A 23,786-nucleotide genomic window follows, 5' to 3' on the forward strand; every position below is an offset into this window, starting at 1 on the left:
TTTGTCAATGAGTCGAAGTGCGGCTCTGACTGCAAACAGCTTCTTCACAAAATGTATTTTCAAGGCTTTTTGAGTCAGTTTGAAACGTCCTGACTCAAACGAGTGACGCCGCAGCGTCGGGGTTGACCTTATGTAACCCTGTCCTGACACGGTGCAAACACTGGGACTGCTCTACATAGATTGCATATCTGCATGTAATGCTGTGCTGCTCGACCTCACAGATATTCAGGCCCCAGCTAAAAATTATAATAATGTTTTTAATGAGCCTTTGAATGTGTGGCGGTCCATTATCTAGTTACCAAAACATTTCACTACAACTATTATTAATGATGTGAACAAAACCCCTTTTAACAGTATTCACATGAACACGCTGTTTGAATATAATTAATGTGTGAAAGGTGGATCTTTGTGATTCTGACGCCTGTCGAAGGCCGACGCCATCACATTTTCCTGGTTTACTCGTTTTTTAAGAGCTGCTTACAGGAGAGTCTAACTATCTGAAATGGGCTTAGTCAGCAGGCGACCAAGTGATCTTTGCAAAGCAAACAAACAGCTACCCTAATGACTTCCCATAAAACCATTTCTACTTGTGTAAATGGGCTGGAGTCACACATGACTGCTTTCAGATGCTGCTGACTACGAGTGGAAATGTAACAAAGTGGAAACGCTAATATTGTCCTCCGACTCCCACAAAGCTGGTACGCTGTTTAAAATGTAAATAAAAAGAGAAAGCGGTGATTCCCACTCTATTCACACGAGAACACAGAAAACATATCTAACGGAAAAAATCGATCATTTTAAGAAAAATATTGGCTCATTTTGTTGATTTTGTTGAACGCGTCTGAACACAGTTGGTAGACTTTTCCTCTTCTTTTAGTTTGTAAATGGGAACCGAGGAGACCCACCGGGGAGAGGAACATCGTCCCAGTCTTCTGTGACTCTGGCTGCTCTGCAGGTCTGCCACCTTCCCCAAACTTCCACGACCCCCTAAGTAATCGTGCACGTGCAAACAGCTAGTAAAGACTTAAAGACTGAGACCAGCAGCGCATCTAATAGCACGAGAAAACGGCTGAACGTCCTTAATATCCTCCTTCCCTTCTGCTGATTCACATACATAACTGTGTGGTTCTGTGCTCCCCTTCAGTTTCATACACCTGTAAGGTTTTTAGCTCTGCCAAGCAGGTTATGTTTTTGGTTGCATACATGTCCTTCTCTCTGTAAACGTAATAGCGTGAGAGGTTGAATCCTGGTAACATTTTGTCGAGGTGTACAATCCAAACTTTGCTCACATCTTAAGACCTTATACGTCCACACTAATGCGCATCGTTTTCTCTCCGTTTTGGCCTCCCGTCCACACGGAGACACATTTTCCTCAAAGAAAAACGCAGTGTTTTGAAAACGCTCTCGAAAACGAATACGTTTCAAAACGGTGCTGTCGTGTCGCAGTGTGGACAGCGAAAACGCAGTTTCTAAAACGATGAGTTAGTCATGTGATGCAGTCATGTGACCAATTATTGACAGCCCTATTAAAGATTAACATCAGTCTGCACGTGCTTCAGAGAGCTTTTCTTCAAACTCTCACTCGCTTTTGCAACTTTGTGCTTTTGTGTTACTCGCAGCAACAACTCCAGCTCATTGTGAGTCCATTTAAAAACTCGCTGCTTTTCCTCCACATTTCAACGAGCCGGAAAGTGAATAAGCCGCAGACAGAAATGAGGCAGGCCGAATCTTCTTGCGTTTCACGCATGCGCAGGACTGGTACGTAAGTGTTTTCAGATGTTTCAATGTGGACGCACAAGTCTGTGAAAACGACTGAAACGTGGACGCGGAGCGTTTTCAGACAAAAACGCAGTTTTCTAATCTATCCGGGCCGGTGTGCACGTAGCCTGAGTTGACCTTAAAGATTTACTGGTGGGAAATCTGACAAATTTACAAACTGTGATTCTTACAAGTGTGGTGTGTATCGTCGATATATAGCAAGTACTTCATTATTAGTATTTCTTATTTGACCTCTGACCTCTCCTTTAAGGTCAACAGATTGAGCAGCTCCAGCAATAAAGCTGTTAATATGTGAAAAACAGAGAACATGTTTCCTAAACGTTTATAGTTTGGCAAACACGAGCATGAGGGCCTTGGGTGCCGGCTTTAAGCCTGCAGACAGAGTGTGGAATATTTCTATCAAGCAGCAGCAATCTATGCTGCTCTGTTTTTCTCTTTGTTATTGCTGTTATTGGCTGATTCGGTGGTGCGTGGCAGAATAAATGGGGGTCAGACAGGTAGAGCCCACACCAGATGATGGGGTCTATCTCACCGGTTATTCTTCCTCAGCCTGCGCACGCGTCCTTTCACACATTTCTTCACTGCTAGCATATTTTTTGCCTCAACATTGACTCTAATGCCCATTTTATCATCGTCCAATCACTGTTGTGTGCGGATTTCTTGCTGCCTCAGGAAATGACCTGTGTTGTAGTTTCAAGCTAATCTGTGGAGGCACATATGGGCTCTTACTAATCTCCAGCCTGCGGTGTATGATTTCGATCTGCGATCCAACAGTCCAGCCTGCACAGGATGATTCCTGTCCACTGGAAATTGCCCATTTTATCATTTATTGCCTCAGGTTGTGCTCTCTCTCTCTCCACCCACACTGTCCATTTCCTGTTATTTGATGAACACTCTCCCACCACCAACGCTTCGACTGGCCGGCCAAATCCACCAAATTATCCCTGCGAGTTGGAATTCATGCAGTATTCCTGTCAGTCTGTCCGCTCTCTCTCCCTGCAGGCTGGACCCAGATCCCACAGCTTTTACCTCCCAGATCCTCCAGCTGCTGACTCCTTGTTTTGAACTCTTCTGTTTGCTGGGCTCCTCTTTGTCGCTGCCTGTCTGGGTGCGCTGAGCGATGAAGATCCCTCTGTGGTGCCTGGTGGTCCTGCTGGCATGTCTCTTCACCCCTGGATGCAGTGACTGTCAGGGGCAATGTATGGCCTGTGGACTGCTCCTGCAGCAACAGCAGCTGGAACAAACCTTCAACACCATGGTGAGCACATGTGTGTATCATTGTAATTCTGTGTGAATGCATGTCAACACCGCGGCGCATGTGTGCAGCTGCAGCGAGCCATCAGCACCCTGATGGGGCCATGATGGTGATCCAGTGAGTTATTGATTAGAGTGTCTTTGTAACGCATCGTGTACAGTTTGATGGTCCTGTGTGTGCTTTGTTTGCTCTGTTATGTTGTGTTTTTGCGTTGTCTGGTTGTCATTGTGCATAAGCTTTCTCTGTGTGCTGTCAACCATTTACATTGTTGTGCTTTCACCTCAAAAACAGCAAGAATAGTTATTTTTTCAAAAGAATTAAGGTATGAAGCATATTTCAATCAGTCACCAAAACATCCATCCAAAATATTTCATGCAGAGCAGAATTGTGGTGGCAACAATAATTAAGAATAGTAGAAATCCAGATTTCATGTCACAAAGGGACATTGAAAGCGCTTTATAAATAAAGTTATTATTATTATTATTATTATTATTATTATTATTAGTCAATAGACTAAAGAACAGCTTCTTCCCGGGCTGTCAGAGCTCTTAATGCAAGCTAAGAGTGTGTAAAGACTTCCCCAACACATCCACCCTGACACTGCTGTGGATCATCTACTGTATGTGCAATATCTCAGTCTTTCCATGTTCTGTGCAATTATTTTGGTCCCTGTCTGTTTCAATGTTTCCTCCACATACACCATGTATATAGTTCCACTCACATATGTATACATATACACTGTTTTTTATTTTATTTATTTATTTTCCGCCTTCGTTGTATATTGGTTTCTCTTCTTCTTACTTTAGCACCTTTGTGGTCCAGCTACCCAATTTCGCTGTGCAAGAAACTGCACAATGACAATAAACAGCTCTAAGTCTCTAAGTCTACTAGAAGTGTGCGTTTGCAGGATTTTTACCAGCTCATGCAGAGTCTCGATGAATGACACCATGTTCCACTTTGTACAGTGCTGACACTGGAGCTGCTTCTGCTGATTACTTTATTACCTGCACAGGTGACAGGAAGAAGCAAGCAGGCTGAAACTGCGGGAAAGGACGTGCAGGGCGGTTATGCAGTGGTTATCACTGTGACAGGGTTCTAGGTTGGAGCTTCGTGTGGCTCGGTCATTTTTCTGTTGCCTCATTGCTCAGAATCAAACCCAGGCATGTCAGACTAACTGGTGAAGTGTGGACGTGTGGCTCAGTGACTCCCCGTCCCTCTGTGCCTGTCCCGAGTGTACCTGTCTGTGTTGTCTGGGTAGATGAACATCAGGGGATAACTGAAGTTTCTGCAAATCATGATGTGGGGACATATCTGACAACCAGCCAAGCTCACATTCACACTTATGACCAGTTTAGAACTGAAGTATCTGAATTTCCAAACGCTCCTTCCAGTTCTCATCTACACATGTTCCCCCCCAGCTGTTCGTTCTTGTTTTCGTGCCCCACCCTCCCTCCCACTTTTATTTAGTACATGGTAGACTTGTAGTCAAGACCGCCTAAACTGAGACCAAGTCGAGACAAAAAAGTTTTAAAACTGCAGCCAGATGCTGTTTTGTTTACAGGTGTCGGGCATATCTATGTGTTTTTGCGATGCACTCGCACAGCCCTCCTCACTGCTGTCCACTGTCTCACTCACTGAGAGGACAGACACACACTGCACTTGACTGTCATGTCTCTCACCCTCTCTGTTTTTCACATAATGATACTATGTGGAAAAAAAATGAGGATAAGTTAAGTGAGGAGCCGGCTCTCGCTTAATGGGAGTCGACTCTTCGGAGTCACTGCAAAGCACTCTCCAAGCACGGCTCTTGGAGCTGATGCCTTTGCACATGACGCATTAGTGTGTGTCATGGATACTAGTGGTGCAACGGCTCAAAAATCTCACGGTTCAGATCGGATCACGGTTTTAAGTCACGGATCGGATCAATTTTCGGATCAGCAAAAATAGAAAAAAAAGACAGTTTGACTCGCCGTTTATTTATTTAAGTATTTTTTGCCTATTAAAAAACATTCAACTGAAGACTCATTCCACTCACTTATATAAAAACAAATTAAGGTGCAATATGGACATTATGGACCATGCTGGGCATCCCCTGCACACGGCCATAAACAACCAGAGGAGTCTGTTCAGTGACAGGTTGCTTCTCCCAAAGTCAAGGACCAGCAGACTTAAAAAGTCCCACATGCCATCAAACTGTTTAACTGCTCGCTGGAGGGGAGAGGGAGGGGAAACAAAGGGGGAACAAGTAACTGTAGCGCCTTTTCCCTGTGCAATAGTTTTTGCTAATATCCAACGGTGTAATAGACTCACAATACTTGAAATGTGCTGTCCCCTTGTATTCTTATTCCTGTTTATTCTATTTATCCCTTTTGTATTCTCTGTATTTATATATGTGTATATGTGGTATATTTCTGCTCACATTCTGCAACTTCTGTCGGTGCTGTGCTACTGGAAACTGAATTTCCCGGAGGAACCCACCCGAGGGATGAATAAAGTTTCATCTAATCTAATGTAATCTATAGGGCAGTGCAGGGCTTTGTATCTACCACTCCGCTGTGATATAACGAGCGGTCACGGTCACGGCGTTTTCCGTTGACCTGGAGCTCCACCCATTTGTAGTTAGAGCAACAGAAGATACCTGGGACAGTTCAGCCATAACTTTAAAGTTCTCCTGCTCATACATGCTTGGAACAATCTTGTCACTGAAGTGGACGCGCAACGAGACATCATAGCGTGGCTCAAGCACGTTCATCGTAGTTTAAACCGCTTGTTTTGCACAGCAGAATACGGCCTCCCATCTGCAGCTAAACACCCCAGCAGCTTCTGTAATAGCTTTGCCCGGTCGGGCTGGGCAGCAAAGGGCTGCTTAAATGCCGCAAACTCTTCTGCTCCTCCACTTGAACCGCTAGCGCTGGCTATAACTACCGCTGGACAGACTGACCACGCCACCATACGCGTACTTTTTTTTTTCTTTTTCGAATCTTCGGATCACGTGCGTACCGAACCGTGGAGTGGGATCGGTTCGGATTTCGGATCAACCGTGATCCGCTGCACCACTAATGGATACCGTTGACTCCAGAGGCGGAGCCAGACATTTTATACACCCGGGGCTTAGCCGTAAAGGGTAGTATGCATGTGGGATGGGGGGGTAGGCTGTTTTGAGTTTTGTTCAAAAAAGAATGACTTCATATAGGAAAAAATATATATCACATGTGCAGGACACCTTAAACTAGTTTTTTAATTAAGCAGCAAGGCAGAACAAAGTCGGGGCTGTATCAAGACACGAGGACTAAACCCCAATTCAACCAGACCCAGAACTGATCCAGAATTAAAACAGGACTACAACAGTTCAAAATCAGGACTACTGAGGACTTAACCAAGACAGAACCAGAATCAGAACTAGATGATAGTAGCACTAAAAATCATCATAGACCTGCACTACACTTATTTTTTAATTCTACCAAAGTACAATAATTATTTAGCCTTGTTGTGCAAACAAGCTGCAAAACTTAATAAATATAGAATTTGAAAAGTAACAAACGGTATCTAAAACGTTACACTAGGCACTGGATACATGTTCTGATGAGTTTGGGCAAACAACATGTGACTAACAGGTGTGTCACCTGCTCTTGTTCCCTCCCTGTTCTGTCCTCCTCTCTCTCTCCCTCTCTGTTCCTCTTGTTTTGCATAGAAATATACTGAACAACATACAAAGTATAATATATAAAATAACATCTACCTTTTTTCTTTGAAAGAAGCTCCTTATGTCCATTGTTGTGTTCATCAGTACATAACTCAAACCGATTCCGTGCTTTATTTAGCCGTGGAGGGAAACAACTGAAAATATGAAATAAACACACATGTAAGCTGAGACTCTCTAAAGAAACAGCATTGTTGTTGTTCGACTTTTCATTTCACCATTTGTTGATTCACTCGAAGAGCAAGTAACGTAACATGGGTCAAGTGATCAGTTTGACATCAATCTTTTGTGATTCACCGTCATATTTACATTATTTGTACAGTACGAATGATTTGCTTTGGAACTTGGTCGAACTTCAGCTCTTCTCTGTCTGCGCTTCTCCAACAGCAAACTCGCAGGCAGCAGCTTCTCCCCCCTCGCTCACATGCTGTGCTCCGTCGCCTAGTGCCTGAGCTCGGATCATACCAAAATTAGGGGGGATACTTGGTGTATAAATGCTCAATCAACAATCTTTTATTCCATACAATTCAACACTTTATGAGCATAAACCATCTGGATGGGGAGACATGCATGCAGAGGGACACGGCAAATCTCAAACTGGTGGAGGGTTAACTCTTATAGCCTCTAGTGGCCCCCACCTAATCGTAAAAACCTAAACATTCACATTCTTTCTAACTCCCAGTGAGCCTGACTTATGGCCTTGGCTCCCTATTTTGTCTGCCTTCAACAACAGTGGGGGTGAGGCTCCCGTGGAATGTGCTCTGTCTCCTCTACTATCAGAAAAAGTCCTGACTCTCTGAAAACAGTATTTCTTATAACTCAGCTAACCCTAATAACTGTAACAGTTATCACCTTTCTCTAATTCAGGAGAATACTACAAACTAAAACTACATAATAATTTCACAATCTTTAATTAGGGGTATAACATAGCATAAGATAATATTATAATCCCACAATAGATAGATAGACACACAGCACTCTTTATGCTGGAAGTGCTTATCATCTCCTGTGTGGACAGGTGTCAGTGCAGAGTGCCAATATTCTTTCTGTGCCAATGCACAAATGGCAATTAGTGTTATAATGGGTGGTTAGTGCCAAACAAAATATCTGCACACACACACACACACACACACACACACACACACACACACACACACACACACACACACACACACTTGGGTCATAAGAGCCAGACTTAGACTAACATAAAATCCTAAAACCTGAAAATTATTATTTTTCTCTCATAGCTTTGGGGTTAAAACTAAAGAAAGCCACGCAATGCACAGTGACGGTGACATGATGGAGACACTTTTATGCAGAAGGGATTAGTGTTGCTTCTCTGTGAGTACCTACAGCACCTGTGCAGTTCTTTGTGACCATCAGGAAATCCCGGCCTCTACAGTGGGAGGATGTGATCGTTCTCTGAACTGAACCCAAAATTTCTACGCGGCACAGAATCTCATTCCAAGCAGTCTGAGAAAAATCAATGGGTAAAAATAGTCGGTGGGTGTCCACGAATAGCTGTAGGACGGCTAATTTAGCTGATAATGATGCAGAGGAAAGACAGCTGGGACCTTTTTGGAAGTTGTAATAGACTGCCTCTCAGTATCATCAGCCTGGGCCTACATCGCTGACTGACACATTTGATCAGCACCTCATTGTGTTTGCCGCCATCCCATTGAGCCACAGATGGAATCCACGGAGCAATTCCATTGTCTCCCACTCCAGACTGAGAGTGTGTGCGTGAGGCCGCCGCTGTTTGCTATAATGTCAGGACCCATTGATTTATTTGTGCACACACCTACACGCCTGTACCCACACACACAGATTCTACCACCACATTCATTACTTACTGTCATTTTTTTAAATGCCAGCTTTTGTTTACATATGTGCTAATTACCTGTGATGTGGCTCTTAGTCACGGAGTTTCCTGCCTGCTCTCGTTTGTAGTTCAGCTGTGTGAAGGTGAGAGTGTAACCAGGGTTACTTTGTCTGTGTTTGTCATTAGCTGCCAGACTTTCGTCCAGTTAAAATCATTACTCTGTCTCATTGCTCGACAGAAGTGTGGGCGTTGCTTCCCTTATGCGTATTTGCAAACAGCCACAGCTGGTTCCTGACGCACCTTTGATTGTTGCACAGAGATGTTGTGAGGCCTGGGGGCCTCATGCTGAACATTGTAGAGATCTGCCACACTCCCTGTTAGAACTGGACCATTAGCTAAGTTAGCTACTGTATGCTATCAGCCTACGTTTAAGTGTTTTTACACAAAACAGTCAGAACAAGGTGAACAGCTCTGCTCTTGGTCCCAGCAGTGGTTTGTATGCTACACTGCACAGCTGTTCTGACTTTGCTGCACAGCATGTGGTGTCCCAGGTGGTTAGCTCTCCAGCCAAGCTGGGTCCAATGGCTTTACTGGTGGAAACTCAAGAAACAAATTATCATCAATAGTGCTGCTTTTTCATACAGGAATATTACATTTCACTTAAGAATTTCTCACACACACATCTCTCTCTCTATCCTTCAAGCTCGGGGCCTGGGAGCTTGAGGGTCCTGCGCAGTATCTTAGCTGTTCCCAGGACTGCGCTCTTCTGGACAGAGATCTCCGATGTTGTTCCCGGGATCTGCTGGAGCCACTCGCCTAGCTTGGGAGTCACCGCACCTAGTGCTCCGATTACCACGGGGACCACCGTTACCTTCACCCTATATATTATATTATATTATATTATATTATATTATATAATATAACTACCATAAATCACAAATACTCAGAATTACAATACAATCAGATGTAAAGAAAACCATGCAGTAAATAAAGGTGCAGGCTGGGACCTTCCTGTATTCCTCACATTTCCTTGCTGGAGAATCAGGATTTTTTTAAATTGCAGTGAATTTCTCCTCTGGGGCTGACAGATCGTGTAGTCCTTCTCTTTCATCTGTTTTCTCTCTTTTTTGATATCAACTTTGATGATATGATATATTGATATACTATTGATAGCGATAACCTTCGCTAATCGTCACCCTGATGGAAACGTTTTGGAAAGGTTTACATTGGTTCGATTTCTTCAGCGGGACTTTGTTACCTGAACATCTTCCCTGAAGAACTGGATCTGTGCACCACATCACACAGCAGGCAAGGTGTGGCTTCTTTGGCTCTCCGTCACGTACACCATTATCAGTCACTCCTCACAGGAACAACTCTTTTGATAAGATGTTTGCAGATGGCTTGTGAGCACAAGCTGGCTCATAACATGGCCTTTGGCATCAAGGTGGGCCTTAAACTCTGATCTGTCCACCCCAAGATTAGGTAGGAAAGTAGGAGCTTTTCTGCTGCTTCTCTGATCAGTTCAAAGAATTTATTACATCAAAATCTCAACACTGTATTTAAGAGCCAGCCCTGACCCACCTCCTCTGTGAGAATTAAGCTTTTGAAGCGAGCTCCTCTTGGAGAATTTCCTCAACCGTTTTATCCTCTTGTCCTCACGAGTATATAAATCGTGGACTGTGTGCATGCATGCACTTCCTCTCGCTCATAAACTCCTTTAGATTGCTCCATTGATCCGCTGCGGAGAATCCCCTGGTGCGTTCATTTCATTTACGATGGATAATTAATTTCTGTTGATAGATTCACAGCAGAACTCCCTCTTCTCTGCTTCCTTTGATGTGAGCAGGTTTCTGATAACAATGCAATTTATCTCGTTTGAGCGAGATTTGACGAGTAAATGGGATTTGCTTCTTACCTCAAACTGAAATCAGCAAGCTTGGGAGTTTGGGAAAGGGTGAAAGAGAAGAATACTGTGACCTACTGTCAGCCATATATGGATGCAAAATATAGGTGATAAATATATTTGGATTTACTAAACAAGAAAAGGCATTGTTGCATCAAAAAAGCTTTAAATGCACTTCAAATGTTCTTCATTGGTCCTTGAAGTCAGACTATCAAGCGTCACGACTATGACAGGAAAGTCATTAAGACGAGGTGGAAATCAGCGCTGACAAACTTCGCTCTATACAGAAAAGTTCAGTTCCAAATCTTTAGGAGCGGAAACAACGTCTTGAAGCTGAAGAGTCATTCGGAAATAAATAGTTGTCAGCAAAAGACATAATTTACCTGCTGTCCTTCAAACAGCCTCGCACTTTTCTCCAATTTTGTGCTGTCAATCATTTTGCAATAGTCGATGTCACATTTGTCAAATTATGGATGTGTCACATTCGCAGATCATATATGCTGAACACAGCAGGAACCAGGCCCATTAACTTCTGTGACACCCGAGTCATCAAGGTTAAAAGGAGGCTAGTTCAGCTGACGCCTGCACTAAAACTAATATAGTAATGCCATAAAATCATGGCCATACAATTATTTTGTGTTTGGCTGTTTGACTAGAAGAAAAGCTATTTGATTAAAATGACTGGCTAGCTTTTACATTTTGTTTTCTTTTTGGCTATAAACTCAGTGCATATTTTCACAGCTCGGGGACTCGGGAAGCAGTCATTAGTCTCATCAGACTTTTTCATATGAGAAATAGTTGAATTCACTCGATGTAATATAAACAGTTCAGCTTCTAGTCAAAAAAACACATAATTATTACCTGACTCTCGTTTATGGGCCACATCATTTTCTGTCTCATGAATCTAACTTTGTGCCACAAAAGGCAGCTTTTTCCCCGTGAACATGTTCATACATGTACCGTGTGTCATATTCAAAGGCAGCATAATGGGTGGATGTAGCCACTCCTCATTTTGAAGCTTCAGCATTAGAGGTGTAGGCAGCGCAGGGTTTATCTTTTAGAGCCAGAAGTGACCTTAAAATGTTTGGAGAGTTATTCATCAGCTAACGTTAGTTAGCTTGGCTAGCTAGCTGAATTAATAAAATGCACCAAGAAACATGCTAGTGCTAATTAGTGCTAAGTAACAGACTGTAGCTCAGCAAACCATTGTTTTAGTTTGATGTTCTGTTAGAAATGCTCCAAAAGGAACCAACAGCAAAGAGAGACAGTGAAGAGCTCTGGTGTAATGACTGTCACCGCTCTACTTAACGTAGCTTCAACAACTCTTCATGGCATCGCTCATCAAGCGTTTTCCTTCTGGAGCTCTATTTTTTCTTCTTCTGCATTCCTCAGCCATCCTCTCAGTTTCCGAGATAAACTAATTTTTCTCCCTCGTTAGGCTCCAGCTTCACATAAAACTCACTGAGCCTTTTCCTTTACCACCTCTGTCTTTGTCGCACGTCTAGCCTCAGAGGACTAGCCCACTTCTTCTCTGCTTACCTCTTCCTTTGAATTCTTCCCCGCACTTCCTCAGTCAACCACCAGGTTCACCTCCCCTTCTCGTCCAGAACCATGCTGCAGGCTGCCATCCAATGCACCCCAGCTACCCCACCCCTTACACCACCTTGCAGTTTATCTCTTTCAGACTGCACCTTTGTGCGCCTTCCTCTCTTATTCAAAACCGTCTTCTTCTTGAAATATGTGGTCACCACAGCCATTTACATCCTTTTTGCAAAAGCTGTCCTTCTGCATTTCTCTAAAGAAGTACAAAGCGCACCGTCTCACCCCAGGAAACCTTACAATCCTTCTTTGTAGGATTCTTTGCTCGTAGCTTTAAGCTTGAATAACTATAATGATCCAAATTACCACTACTCCTAACAACTAGCAACTATAACAGCAGTGCTAGCTAAAACTCTTTAAATATCAGGTCAGAAATATCACACTGCTATGTTTGCTAAGCAGCGCTCGAATGTAGGAAATGTGAGGAAACAACCAGTAAGAGATCAATGGGAACACGCACATGTTCAGACAGACAGACAGTTTATGTGTGTTAGACTTGAAATAAGAGCGTCTGCTCTCTGCTCCGTTATTTGTCCTTTCCATGATTTATGTTCTAAGGAAAGAAAATTTGTGATTGTAGAAAACGGAGATACTTCAGGCCTTGTCAGCACCGTTACGTTCGACCGTCACGTTGCTCTGGTGTGTGGACTAAGCACCTGCAATTGTTTGCCAGCCCAATATTCTCAGCATCCTCACTGTCACCTTCTTTCTTAAGAAGCGCTTGAATGACTGCAAGTAATTAGGGGACTTCAAAGTCTTTGGGATCTTTGTTGTGTTTTCATCAGTTAAACGTCAAAAAGACCCCTTCGGATCGCCTCACCACGTCACTGTTTCTCTTCCCTCTGCAGGTGTGTTTGTTGGAATGCGAGGGTCGCATCTCCTCTTCGCTGACGTGGGACGTATGCAAACGCGCTGTGAAGCTATCGCTCCATCCTACACTTTCTGAAGGAGGCGCTCTCTTCAAGAGAACGGGAGAGGAGCTGGAGCTGACCTCTCTCGACCTGAACTCTGACAGTGAACTGGTGCAGTCGACAGCTGCGGAGCGTTTCCAGGAGGGGGATCTGGATGAGACACCCTTCGAGCAGCGCAGCGTCCAGTATGACTCACCGCTGCTGGGATCCTCTGAGGAGGGGGAGGGCCTGCAGAGTCTGGATCTCAGTCTGACGGATGAAGAGCAGAAGCCCAGAGAGGAGAGGAACGTGGAAAGCGATGGCCAGCTAGAGGCCGGTGAAGGTGAGAGTTCAGAGGGCATCGCCTTATCCAAACGCTTTGGCGGCTTTCAGAGGGGGCGCCACGCATACAGGAAGCTGCTGGGCTCATCGATGAGGCCGCTACAGAAGCGCTATGGCGGGTTCATAGGCGTCCGGAAATCTGCCCGCAAATGGAACAGTCAGAAACGGGTCAACCAGCTGCTGAGGCAGTACCTGGGCATGAGGAGCAACCGCAGCGGCAGATTCAACCCCATCCCCATGAGCCGCCTGTGGAGGCAACACAAACTGTAACGCTTCCGGGGCGCCGCCTCTGCTTACCTCAACCTGTCAACCATTTTTTTTCCACAGCAGCTCACTCCAGTTTGAACTGTGACGTCATCAGAAGAACAGACTCCGCCATCTTGCCCCGCCTCACTTCGTGTCTCCAAGTAACAAAGAATGTTTTGACCGTGATGTCCTTCCTATTAACCACATTTACATGCCATTCTGTGAAATAAAAGAATTCGAGAAGTGCAATTGAATATATTTTTGTGTGTCGGTATAATAAAAAGTGGCCAAATGAGACTGGAGAACTGGTTTAATTGAAGAGTTTGAAAATGATGTGGAAAGCACTTTGATGCATGTTTGGCTGGAACATGAAGGCAGCACTTTGTTTTCCTCACAGTCCCGCTTTGAAACAGGTATTCCTAGATTTAGGAATACTCGGCTCCTACACAGCTGCTAACTGCTCAGCTTCCCAGTTAGAGCAGACACAAGATCAGATGATTTTATATATCAGACGGTGAAACTGCTGAAGCACCAACTATTAATTAATGATATAAAAATCTAATTCCCTGCTTAGAAACCTAATTAAGTAAACACAATGAGATAAATTGGTTTTCTGGACTCTGGCTTTATTAACACTGACAGTAAAAAGTATTTTTCAATTGTAATCTGTTATTTCTGCAATAAGGTGGAAGTTTTTATTGCAAACTGTTCCCGTCATGAGTTTCTCTGAGAAATGACCATCAGCTCTGCTGTCAGTGGAACAAAACTGCCCTCTAGTGTCCGGGGAACGATCACGCTGGCCTTGGATGCTGGCTTTGGCTCGGATGTGGAAGTTACGGACGAGCCCCTTTCCCAGGAGTTAGACTGAAAGTACAAATTAACATAAAACGGCGAGCTAACAGAATAAATTCATAAAACATTAAAAAACAAATAAATAGTAAACATTTTTGAGTAAAGAAGGACGGTAGTGTCCAGTAATAATAATTAATAACAACAATAATTCTTTCCTTTTTGATTTCACTTGTGAGAATCAAGTCTGAGAATAGAAGATGAGATATTCTGTATATTTTGATTTGAGGCAAATTTGAGATGAGCTACATGAAAGTTATTCGTCTCGGGAGTCTGTGCATCACATCCTCCGGTTACAAAGAGGCGGAGGATCAGAACTGTGGTTCATGGCTCTGTTAAAGTCACTGTAACCAAGTATGTTGGCATCTGAGCTGTAATTATGAACAAATATCAGTAATATCGAGGAGTAGTTTCTCATTTTTAAAAGAGACTCCTAATAAATTCTCCCTCTTTTATGGCTTAAACCTGGATTTCAAATCCAGGTTTAAGCTCACCCACTAACAATTCCAGCTTTCTAAAACTATCCTTTAATTGTGAAAATGAGGCAGCAGACCTCAGGAGTAAAGCAAACAAAGAAACAAGAGTCCTCCTCCTGCTTTCAAACACTTCTCCACCCGGAGGCGTTTTCCTCCTCACGGCCGTTTAAAGCGCAGGAGGATGAAACTGCCAGGGATCGTTGGGCATCTACTGCACGGTGAGACAGGAGAGGAGGTCCAAGGAAGCGACTCATGGCATCCACTTAATGCAGAGAGGGATGAACTGTGCACGTCAGCTGTTTGGGAGGAAGTGTTTGTTGTTTCAGCCGTGATTTTGCATATTCATAGATTTTCCCGACGGTGCTGATCGTTTCTGCAGTGTGTGGCTGATTGCAGAGAAGACGCAGGTGTGCACGTGCATGTGTGTTTCTCAAAGAAATGGGAATTTGTGAACGCGCGTACATGTCAGCACATTTTTACCATCACACCATTGTTCTGAGTCTTGTATGGTGGCAATAAAATGTTTGGCATTTCCTTCGTGGACTGTCGTGCAGAACAACAAGAACAACAGAAAGCAGCTCAAATTCTCAGTGCTTTTTAATGTGTTTGACAATATATTTCCTCTTTTTTTTATTGCTATTGCAAACTCGTTCCCCTCACGCTCGTCCCATTGCCGTGACGGCTTCAAGGAACAGAGCCATTAACACTGGTCGTACGCCAACACACGGGCAGGAAGGAAATCCATTTCATGGAAAGAATTTTTAGCTTATTCTCGTGAGTTTATATTCCAACAAAGTGCCAAAAAATGAAAATAATAAAAAAAAAAATATCTGCCCAATTCATGGGCTGAACCAGACGATTAAAATAATTATAATTAAAAAAACGGTATAAAATACTCGTACGTAACTCAGAGCACACAATATAATGTACATCATAACCACTGTGTCACCACTGGAAGAGAAGATCGGAATAACAAAAACAGCCAAGTCTAATAGAGTGGAGCTACAGGAGTAAGTAATATGACCTTTGGATAAAGAGTATTGTAGGCTTAGCACATCACGTAGGTCAAAGTCAGTCAACAGTTAGCACCATCGCAGACTTCAGTTTTCAGGATCAAGATACAAAGATACAGAAAAAGTCCAGAAGCATTCCTTTAGGAAAGAAACGAAACAAGTTGAAAGTAAAAAAACACACACATGTAAAACAGCTGATGGCTCTCGGGCCCTGATTTATATTCTCTTTTTGATAAAAGTCTCTTGTTGTAACGCATCCATCCGTCCATCCACGTCTCTCACGCTCTTTCTCTCTCGCCATGGCCTCGGCTGCTTCTAGTCCGGGAAGCGCTGGCAGGCCTTTTTCCAGCGGCAGGCGGTGCACCACTGATCCTTGCGCTCCACCCCGTACACCTTGCGGCACTTCTTGGCCTCCCCGCGGCCCTTCCTGCAAAGAGAAACGAGTCGCGAGCATCAGAAAGGCAAAAAAGGGGCAACAAATAAAGACAAAAACTTTTCTAGGCAGGAAGGCCATGGAAATGTGATGTAAGCAGAGGACAGATACTACAATCAACAGAAAAAGCTCCATTTGTAAGCAGCCAAACTGAAAACGTAGGATCAGAAAGTTTCATCACTGGTAAATGGCCTGTATGTGTATAGCGCTTTACTTAGTCCCTGTGGACCCCACAGCGCGTTACACTACATCCACCCATTCACACACTGGTGATGGCAGCTACATTGTAGCCACAGCTGCCCTGGGGCGCACTGACAGAGGCGATCAACATCAATCATCAATAACAATTTTTAAAGCTCGCCCGACTTAAGCCCCCCGAGCCTTGTCATCCTGTTAAAAAGAAGTTTCTCCTTCACACTGACGCCGAGTGCTGGCTCATGGGGGTGGTCTGATTGTTGGGGTTTTCTGAACTATTACAGGGTCTTTACAAAACAAAACGAAGTACTACCAGGCAACTGCCCTGATTTGGACATTTATAAATAAAACTGAACTGAACTGAATTAACATGCACATTGGCTTAAAATAGCACTACACACAAAGAAGCCGAGTATTAGAAATGTTTAAATGTTAACATCATGAATGCCTCACCTGAAGGAGCAGTGAGTGCAGGAGGGCGACACACTCATTGGCTGCAGCCTGTTCTGCTGGAGCCATTGTTCTCCGACGCTGACGGACCGACAGCGAGGTTTCACCATCTGAGGACACAACCAAAGCTTAGGCACAACAGCGGCCTCTGGTGGAAGAGTTAGACAGTGTGGCCCCCTGCCCACTATGAGTGCAACAGTATCAAATGTTGGACATGGTAATGCTCCCACCTTACCCTTACTATATGTAAAGATACATGTAAAGGCAGACAAAAGACCCACCGGAGTGTTACTGTGGCTGAGGCCAGGGGTGGAGGCGGTCCAGCCATGACTGCCAGGGCTTCTGGGGGCCACAGACAGGACAGGGCTGCAGGCCTGGGGGACGCAACAAAGGACAGACAGATTCTTCACATGTGCAGGATCTCAAACTGCTTAATATAAAAAGTTTAATGTTGGGCAGCAGAGTTGGGCAAAAAAGACACGAACACACTACACTACAGCCTATTATCACTTTAATATGGCAGTGTTAGCAAACATATACTTATATGCACATTAAACTGACACACCTACAGTACATTAGGAAATAAATCTACCTGGGTTCTCTATTGGACCTGAGTGACAAGGTTTCAATATTGTAATGTGTATTTATATAAGCTACAACTGTTAACATAGCTAATGTATCTTATTAGCCTACAGTTGCTATTAGCATTTTTACATGTGTAAATTCAGAATAAAAAAGAAACTTAATGGAATAAAGAACCAGGCAAATGTTAGAAATGAATACAACTCAATCTTTTCCCCATGTTAAAGTCCAATATTTACATCCAGTTTAGCTTTTATTTAATATTTACCAATAAAAAATACATAGCTGTTTAGCTAGCTAACATTAATGGCAACAAGATAAGTACTACTGTCATGTAAAGTAAAGGAGAACTGCACAAAATACTGCAGGTTTGTCAATAATAATGCCATCTTACATATTATATCCATCTGTCATTTATTTGGTTTGCTGCTTTGGAAGGGTGAGGACTGGGAGAGTTGGTGGTCATGACGTTAGCAGTTAACCATTAGCTTATTTCAAAACAGAAACGAGTTATCCTCCTGTGTTGTTTTATGGACATGTGACAACCACCACTGCGCTACAAAACCATGATGTTTCCCTCTGCGGCCAATGCAACGCAAATTTTGTGCCGTTCACGCGACTTGGCTGTCAGCGCATTGTGCTCCTTATGTAACGATCAGCATTCGGTCTTTTTCTATGCTCACGTTTGGCTCTATGAGTGTAAGGAGGATGTTTACAGACGGTAAAACAGACACAGAAGAGAACCACAGTGACTGTGAATGATAAAGCGCTCCACACTGCCCTAAAACTCCTGTCCCTGTGTCCAATATTAGTTCCGATTACTTAAATGAGGTTTAAAAATGTCACTGTACGGACCTCTGGACGCCCATCTGGTGTACCTTTCTCGTCCAACATGGTTCCAACCTGAGAACGACCTAATTTTCACCAACTATCTGCAGCTGGTTAGCTTAGTTTAGTTTATGTTAAAGTAGCGTGAAGCCTAGAAACACGGTGGAGACAGGTAGAAAAATCAGGAATTTGTATCTCCTGCTGGGATCAAACCAGAGATATTTCAACTGGAAATGTGTAAAACACTTATGGAGCTACCAGTCCATTAAACCCCAAACTAGCTTTGACAATCACTGTCATAAAGAAGGTAACTTGACTAACTAGCAGCAACATGTCATGTTCTCTATTTTGACAATTCAAGAGAACTTTGGTTGGCTTCCAAACACTTGAGCAGTGTTGCCAACTCCTCAGTAAGGAAAATCGCTATTGGCTGTCCTACAAGTCCCTAAATGACATCATCATCTAATTTGCATAATTGGTCATGCTAATGTAATTGTAACCTACGCTGTTGGAGAGAGAAATAACATCGTGGAAGAGACATAAAGTGAGTAAAAAACGTCCTAAATGCACATAGTTTATTTAGAACTACAAATTAAATTTATTTTAGCAATTATTGTTTTTTAATGTCACAATTCCAACCCTGCTCCTCTATCCGGGTTTGGACCGGCAAAAGTGACCTGAAATAGGCGCTCTGGTGGAGTTACTTTGTGTGTGTAAGTATTTTTAAACCTTGTGATCCACAAAACAGCATAAGAGTAAAAGAACTGACTGCAGTCAGTGCGGGAGCAGCGGCTTCGCTCATGCGCGGTTCATTTGCAGTTTGGACGCACAGGTGTGATCATCTCCTACAGCGGGGGGAGGACTATCCTCCGCCCGTGAGCGCTTTAGCACGAGTGAGGTGCCCACTGCAGCACCGCTGCTTGTTGAGAGTAAGAGCAACACGCCCTTTCACGTCAAAAAGTCGTCATAAATAAGTCTCCAATAACACCAGAAAAAGTCGCCAGATTTGTCGCTAGTCGCTTTTTAGGAAAAAAAAGTTGTTAAGGGGTCTGAAAACTCGCTAAATATAGCGACAAAGTCGCTAAGTTGGCAACACTGCACTTGAGTGTAAGCAGGTAATTTTTACACTTGAAACGAGTCCTTACATCAGCTGGGGCGCCAGATAGTTACAAAAATAACCAGTTTGAGACTTTCCCCCATAACGATCAACTAAACTTCCACGTGATAAACCATCTTTTCCGACGAAGCTGCTTCCCACTCCCTCTGGTAAAGCGTCTTTGCATCGCCTCACATCCCACTGAGAGATGGAGGTGGTAGGAAGTATCTTCACGGCTAAATATTATGATGATAATCCACAGCGATAACCCAATCAGTAACAGTGGGCGTGACCACCAGAGAAAAAACAGGCCAGTGTCAGTGGAGCGCTGTGGACAGACATGTGGAGCCGCCGGCAGCTGTGACACACAGAAACACAGCATCGACCCGCAGTTCAACCCACTCTCACTCGAGTGTCTGCCTGCATGAAGAAAGACAGATGTGGCACAAACTGACACACTGCCTAACATTACTAAAGCTCTTATTGCTTTTTTAAAAAGGTCTGTTAGGAACATTTTTCAGAATGTGTACATCAGGTTTAAACCACCGCACTTTTGCACTGGGAGATGTTATGTGGTGTTTTTCTGCTTTTTGCAGGCTGGTTAGTCTTATCTCCTTGGGAAAGCGAGCAAGCAGACAGCTTGGTGTCTCACTGTCACAAAGCATCCATTTACAGGCTCGTGGTACAGGGTAAATGCAGGTCACCAGTGAAATGTGCTGCTTTGTGATGCATAAACAAAGTTGTAGCTCACTGATTCGTTAGAGAGGGGATCTGCTTGGGGGCCTTGGGTAAAGAGGACATCTGCAACAACACCGTGACCACGGAACACGAGACGCGTGCACAAAAACTGCAGTAAAATGAATTCACGTCCCAGCTGAGCTATTTCGCAGAAGGGGAATCTAGACAGTTGCTTCTGTTTCCACATAGAGCCAGAATTCCTGGAGGCCAGTGGGAAAAAGTCACATTTAGAAGGTGAATTCCAGTGCTCGTGCACTAAATCTGCAGCTGACATTCAATAATTCATGCTAACAAGGGCCGCGCTGTCTCCTTACATTGCCCTCAAACAATTTCATTCCCCAGAACGCCTTCTTCTTCTTGTCAACTCCAATTCGGCAAAGAAAACAAGTAATTATTGAAATTATAGCCAGCTGAACAGGTATTTTGTGACAAAACTTACATGACTGGAAGAAAATGCCCTGAAGCTAAACAGAGTCAGAATGATTTCGTTTGAACGGCCTGCAAAGACCATTTACACGACGTCGAAGCATCGGAAAGCAAACGTTTATACTGGGGCCAGCTTCACTGTTACAGGCAGATGGGTATGATTCCCAGTTTTACAACTGGACAGACACCAGAGGTGGGAAGTAATGAAGTACAAATACTTTTTTACTCGAGTAGAATTTTCAAGCATCTGTACTTTAGTTGAGTAGTTTTTTCTTCTGACATCATTGAATTTTTACTCCCTGCATTTCTAAAAACATACATATGTTCTTTCTCCTGGACTGGACTCTCTACATATCTCACACCATTGCACGTTCACTGAATAACAACATGTATCTGATCTGGTCTCTCTCACATCACATCACTGTACACTCAATAACAAATACATGCACTTCAATGATAACCTCGTAACTGTTTTGACTGTTCACTGTCAATCCACTCACTGCTGATTTGCACACCTTAAAGTTTTAACTTGATTTTTCATTTTAGTTTTATTCTGGTCGGGAACTGCACAGCAACAAACTGCACTTTGGACTGCGTATGATCGTTTATGTGACAAATAACATTTGAATTTGAGGTTAGATTTAAAGGTAACAGCTGCTCTTTGACACTTGTTATCTGGACAGAGTGTTACTGTAATCTGATTACTTTTTTCAAGTAACGAGTAAAGTAAGGGATTACTATTGCAAAAACGGTAATTAGATTACCGTTACTTTCCTGTAGGAACGCTGCATTACTGCGTTACTAAAACTGTGATTTTTTGCGAGAATGTCTCATGACAGTGACGTAAGCGAGTGCGACGTTCGTGACAACAGCTGTGTGCAGATCAACAATGGATCACATATCGAGTGCAGAGAGAGTATGAGCGTGCAGCGTTTAAAGCGTGGAAGTACTGACCTTACTTTGAGTTTGATTCCATAAAAAGTGACAAAAACATGAGTGTCCGCTGTGCGTGGGAAGAAAACTTCTTTTTACAGCGAAAAAACCCCTAAACTTCCAACAAGCACCGAGTAGCTACGACGTAATGGGAAACTCACAGAGAAACTCGCGGATTCTTCCACTGACCGCGGCACACCTGCACCAGGGTAACCCTCCGCCTGCCCCACTCCTGCTTTACAGGTGAAAATAGAGCAACAGGACCGCTGAGTCTTTGACTTTATTTATTTTCTGCTGTGTTTTACTTGCATCTATTTGAAAGACTGAGTGTAAACACAAAAATATTTTATTTTATGTGCTGGAATGTGCAGAAAATAGGTTTAAATGTTAAACTAATTTCTTCCAGTCAGAGAATGTTGCAGTATAATTAAATTTTTGCTTGATGCATAAAGTTAAAAGATTAAAACTAATAAAACAAGTTTTAAAAAGAGACTTTTCCATTTGATTACATTTTGTATGATGGATTATGCAGAAAAAGTAGAATTGGGCTGAAAGATCTATCGCTTTATCACCTCTTCAGGTTGTAAATCGTGTTTTTAAAAAGTAACTAAGTAACTAAGTAATTACTTTTGAAAATAAGTAATCAGTAAAGTAACGGGATTACTTTTTGGGGGAAGTAATCAGTAATTAGTTACTGATTACTTTTTTCAAGTGACTTGACCAACACTGATACTGGAAACCTAAAGGTTAAATTTGATGTCATTTTTAACCACATGTCATATTTGTGTGTGATGTCTCTGACATCATTGTGGAGACATTTTCACTGCTTTTTTTTAAACAATATTACTTCATTGAAGTTTGCAGACATCCATTAATGCGCAGCTCTCTTAAGATCCCACCACAGCACTTCAGTTGACTTTGACTGGGCCTTTCAGGAGCCAGAATCTGAGATACTTTAGCAGTAAGGGAACATTTAGTTTTCCCCAAGACTTTATCCACCCCCAGCAATTAATTTATTAACATTAAATAGGAAAATGAACCCATTCTGCTCATTCCCAGCTACATATTTTAATTCATGGACTCTACTAGAGCAGCTTTGATTTATAGTTCATAATAATTCTTAACACCTTGGTTAAAAAAAATGTTTTTTAGCTAGTCTCTGATTGGCTGCCCCTCATAAACAGAAGGTTTGAACTGTGGGTGGGTGGAGCTTCAGCATCCAGGTCTGTGTGCCATATTGGACCATACTGACGACCATATTGGGGATATGGCGTCTTACTAACATCAGAGCCACGAGTAGAAACTGAACTGAGCGTTCTGACATGCTCGTACGTACACTGATGTCATTATCTGAGACTTTCAACGATTTACGATTTTAACAACATGTATGGGTGAAAATAAAGATGGAGAGCAACAGTGCTCCACCCACCTGATAGAGGTGCTCCGAGTGAATCTGCCAGAAGCTGCTGGGGGCCGACTGACTGAGCTGACTGGGCCTGCTCAGGCCTGGCCCAGAGCTGGAGTTGGACCTGGGTCTGTGAGCTGGGAGGAGCTCTGAGCCTGGAGGAGAACCACAGGACGCCCAGCTGAGATGAGAGGACGAGGCCTGGCCCAGAGCCTGCTGGGCTGGAGCTGGACCGGAGCTGGGGTCGACAGTGTCACAGGATATCTTGGTGTAGTAGAAGTCCTCCTCTCGCTGGGACTGGTCTGACCCACTGCTGTGCATGTGTGGCAGGGACACACCAGTGGACACACCAGTGGACACACAGAGAAAAAGAGTGAGTTGTGTGTTTGCAGAGTTAGTGAGAGCAGCACTTACTACGGCCCAGACTGAAAAGCTCCCTTCCCCTAAGCGAGCAGAGCTCTTCCACAACCTGAAAATTTTATTCCCTCCTGTTTTTTTAATGTTGTTTTGAAGCTGAGAAATGTTCCAGAAGGCCGACCCGTCTGGTTTCGAATTTGGCTCAGACTCCCAGCAAACACCTGAAAAACATCCAACTTCCGCGTGTCCTTAAAGTGACCAATTAATACTTGGTCCTTATTTTTAGTGGATTCCTAACATTATATGATACGGCATATAAAGCATCATATAAAGTATTTTTGGCCATTTGTGCAATGACAGGAATATTTTACTGCTTCCAGCTGCTCCCAACATCATAAAGAAAACAACAGGAAAAAAAAACACGGCATCATCACCAAGAATGGAAAAAATAAAGAATATTCTAAATACA

The 23,786-nt window shown here is 43.3% G+C and overlaps 2 protein-coding genes across 3 annotated transcripts in view; one reads left to right on the forward strand and one right to left on the reverse strand.

Annotated features, from left to right (window-relative positions):
* Positions 1-13,982, forward strand: part of pnocb (prepronociceptin b) — a 25,305-nt gene extending 11,323 nt beyond the window's left edge. The window contains exons 2-3 of one of the 2 annotated variants that reach the window (XM_005917150.3): positions 2,782-3,037; positions 12,907-13,981. In XM_005917150.3, coding sequence (XP_005917212.1) covers positions 2,900-3,037; positions 12,907-13,560 — 792 coding nt within the window. In that variant the 5' untranslated portion in view covers positions 2,782-2,899 and the 3' untranslated portion in view covers positions 13,561-13,981. Of the gene's footprint in view, positions 1-2,781; positions 3,038-12,906 lie in introns of both variants that reach the window. The other variant, XM_005917151.3, reaches the window with a different exon arrangement.
* Positions 13,983-15,440: 1,458 nt separating this feature from the next.
* znf395b (zinc finger protein 395b) overlaps positions 15,441-23,786 on the reverse strand; it is a 29,277-nt gene continuing 20,931 nt past the window's right edge. The window contains exons 10-13 of the mRNA XM_014332056.2: positions 22,985-23,273; positions 17,234-17,326; positions 16,956-17,062; positions 15,441-16,301 (exon numbers count right to left, since the gene is read on the reverse strand). Of these exons, the coding sequence (XP_014187542.2) occupies positions 16,190-16,301; positions 16,956-17,062; positions 17,234-17,326; positions 22,985-23,273 (601 nt within the window). The 3' untranslated portion in view covers positions 15,441-16,189. The remainder of the gene's footprint in view (positions 16,302-16,955; positions 17,063-17,233; positions 17,327-22,984; positions 23,274-23,786) is intronic.

Source organism: Haplochromis burtoni, unplaced genomic scaffold, assembly GCF_018398535.1.
Source record: "Haplochromis burtoni strain Fernald_Lab_line unplaced genomic scaffold, NCSU_Asbu1 Contig_22, whole genome shotgun sequence".
In the NCBI taxonomy this organism is placed as follows: domain Eukaryota; kingdom Metazoa; phylum Chordata; class Actinopteri; order Cichliformes; family Cichlidae; genus Haplochromis; species Haplochromis burtoni.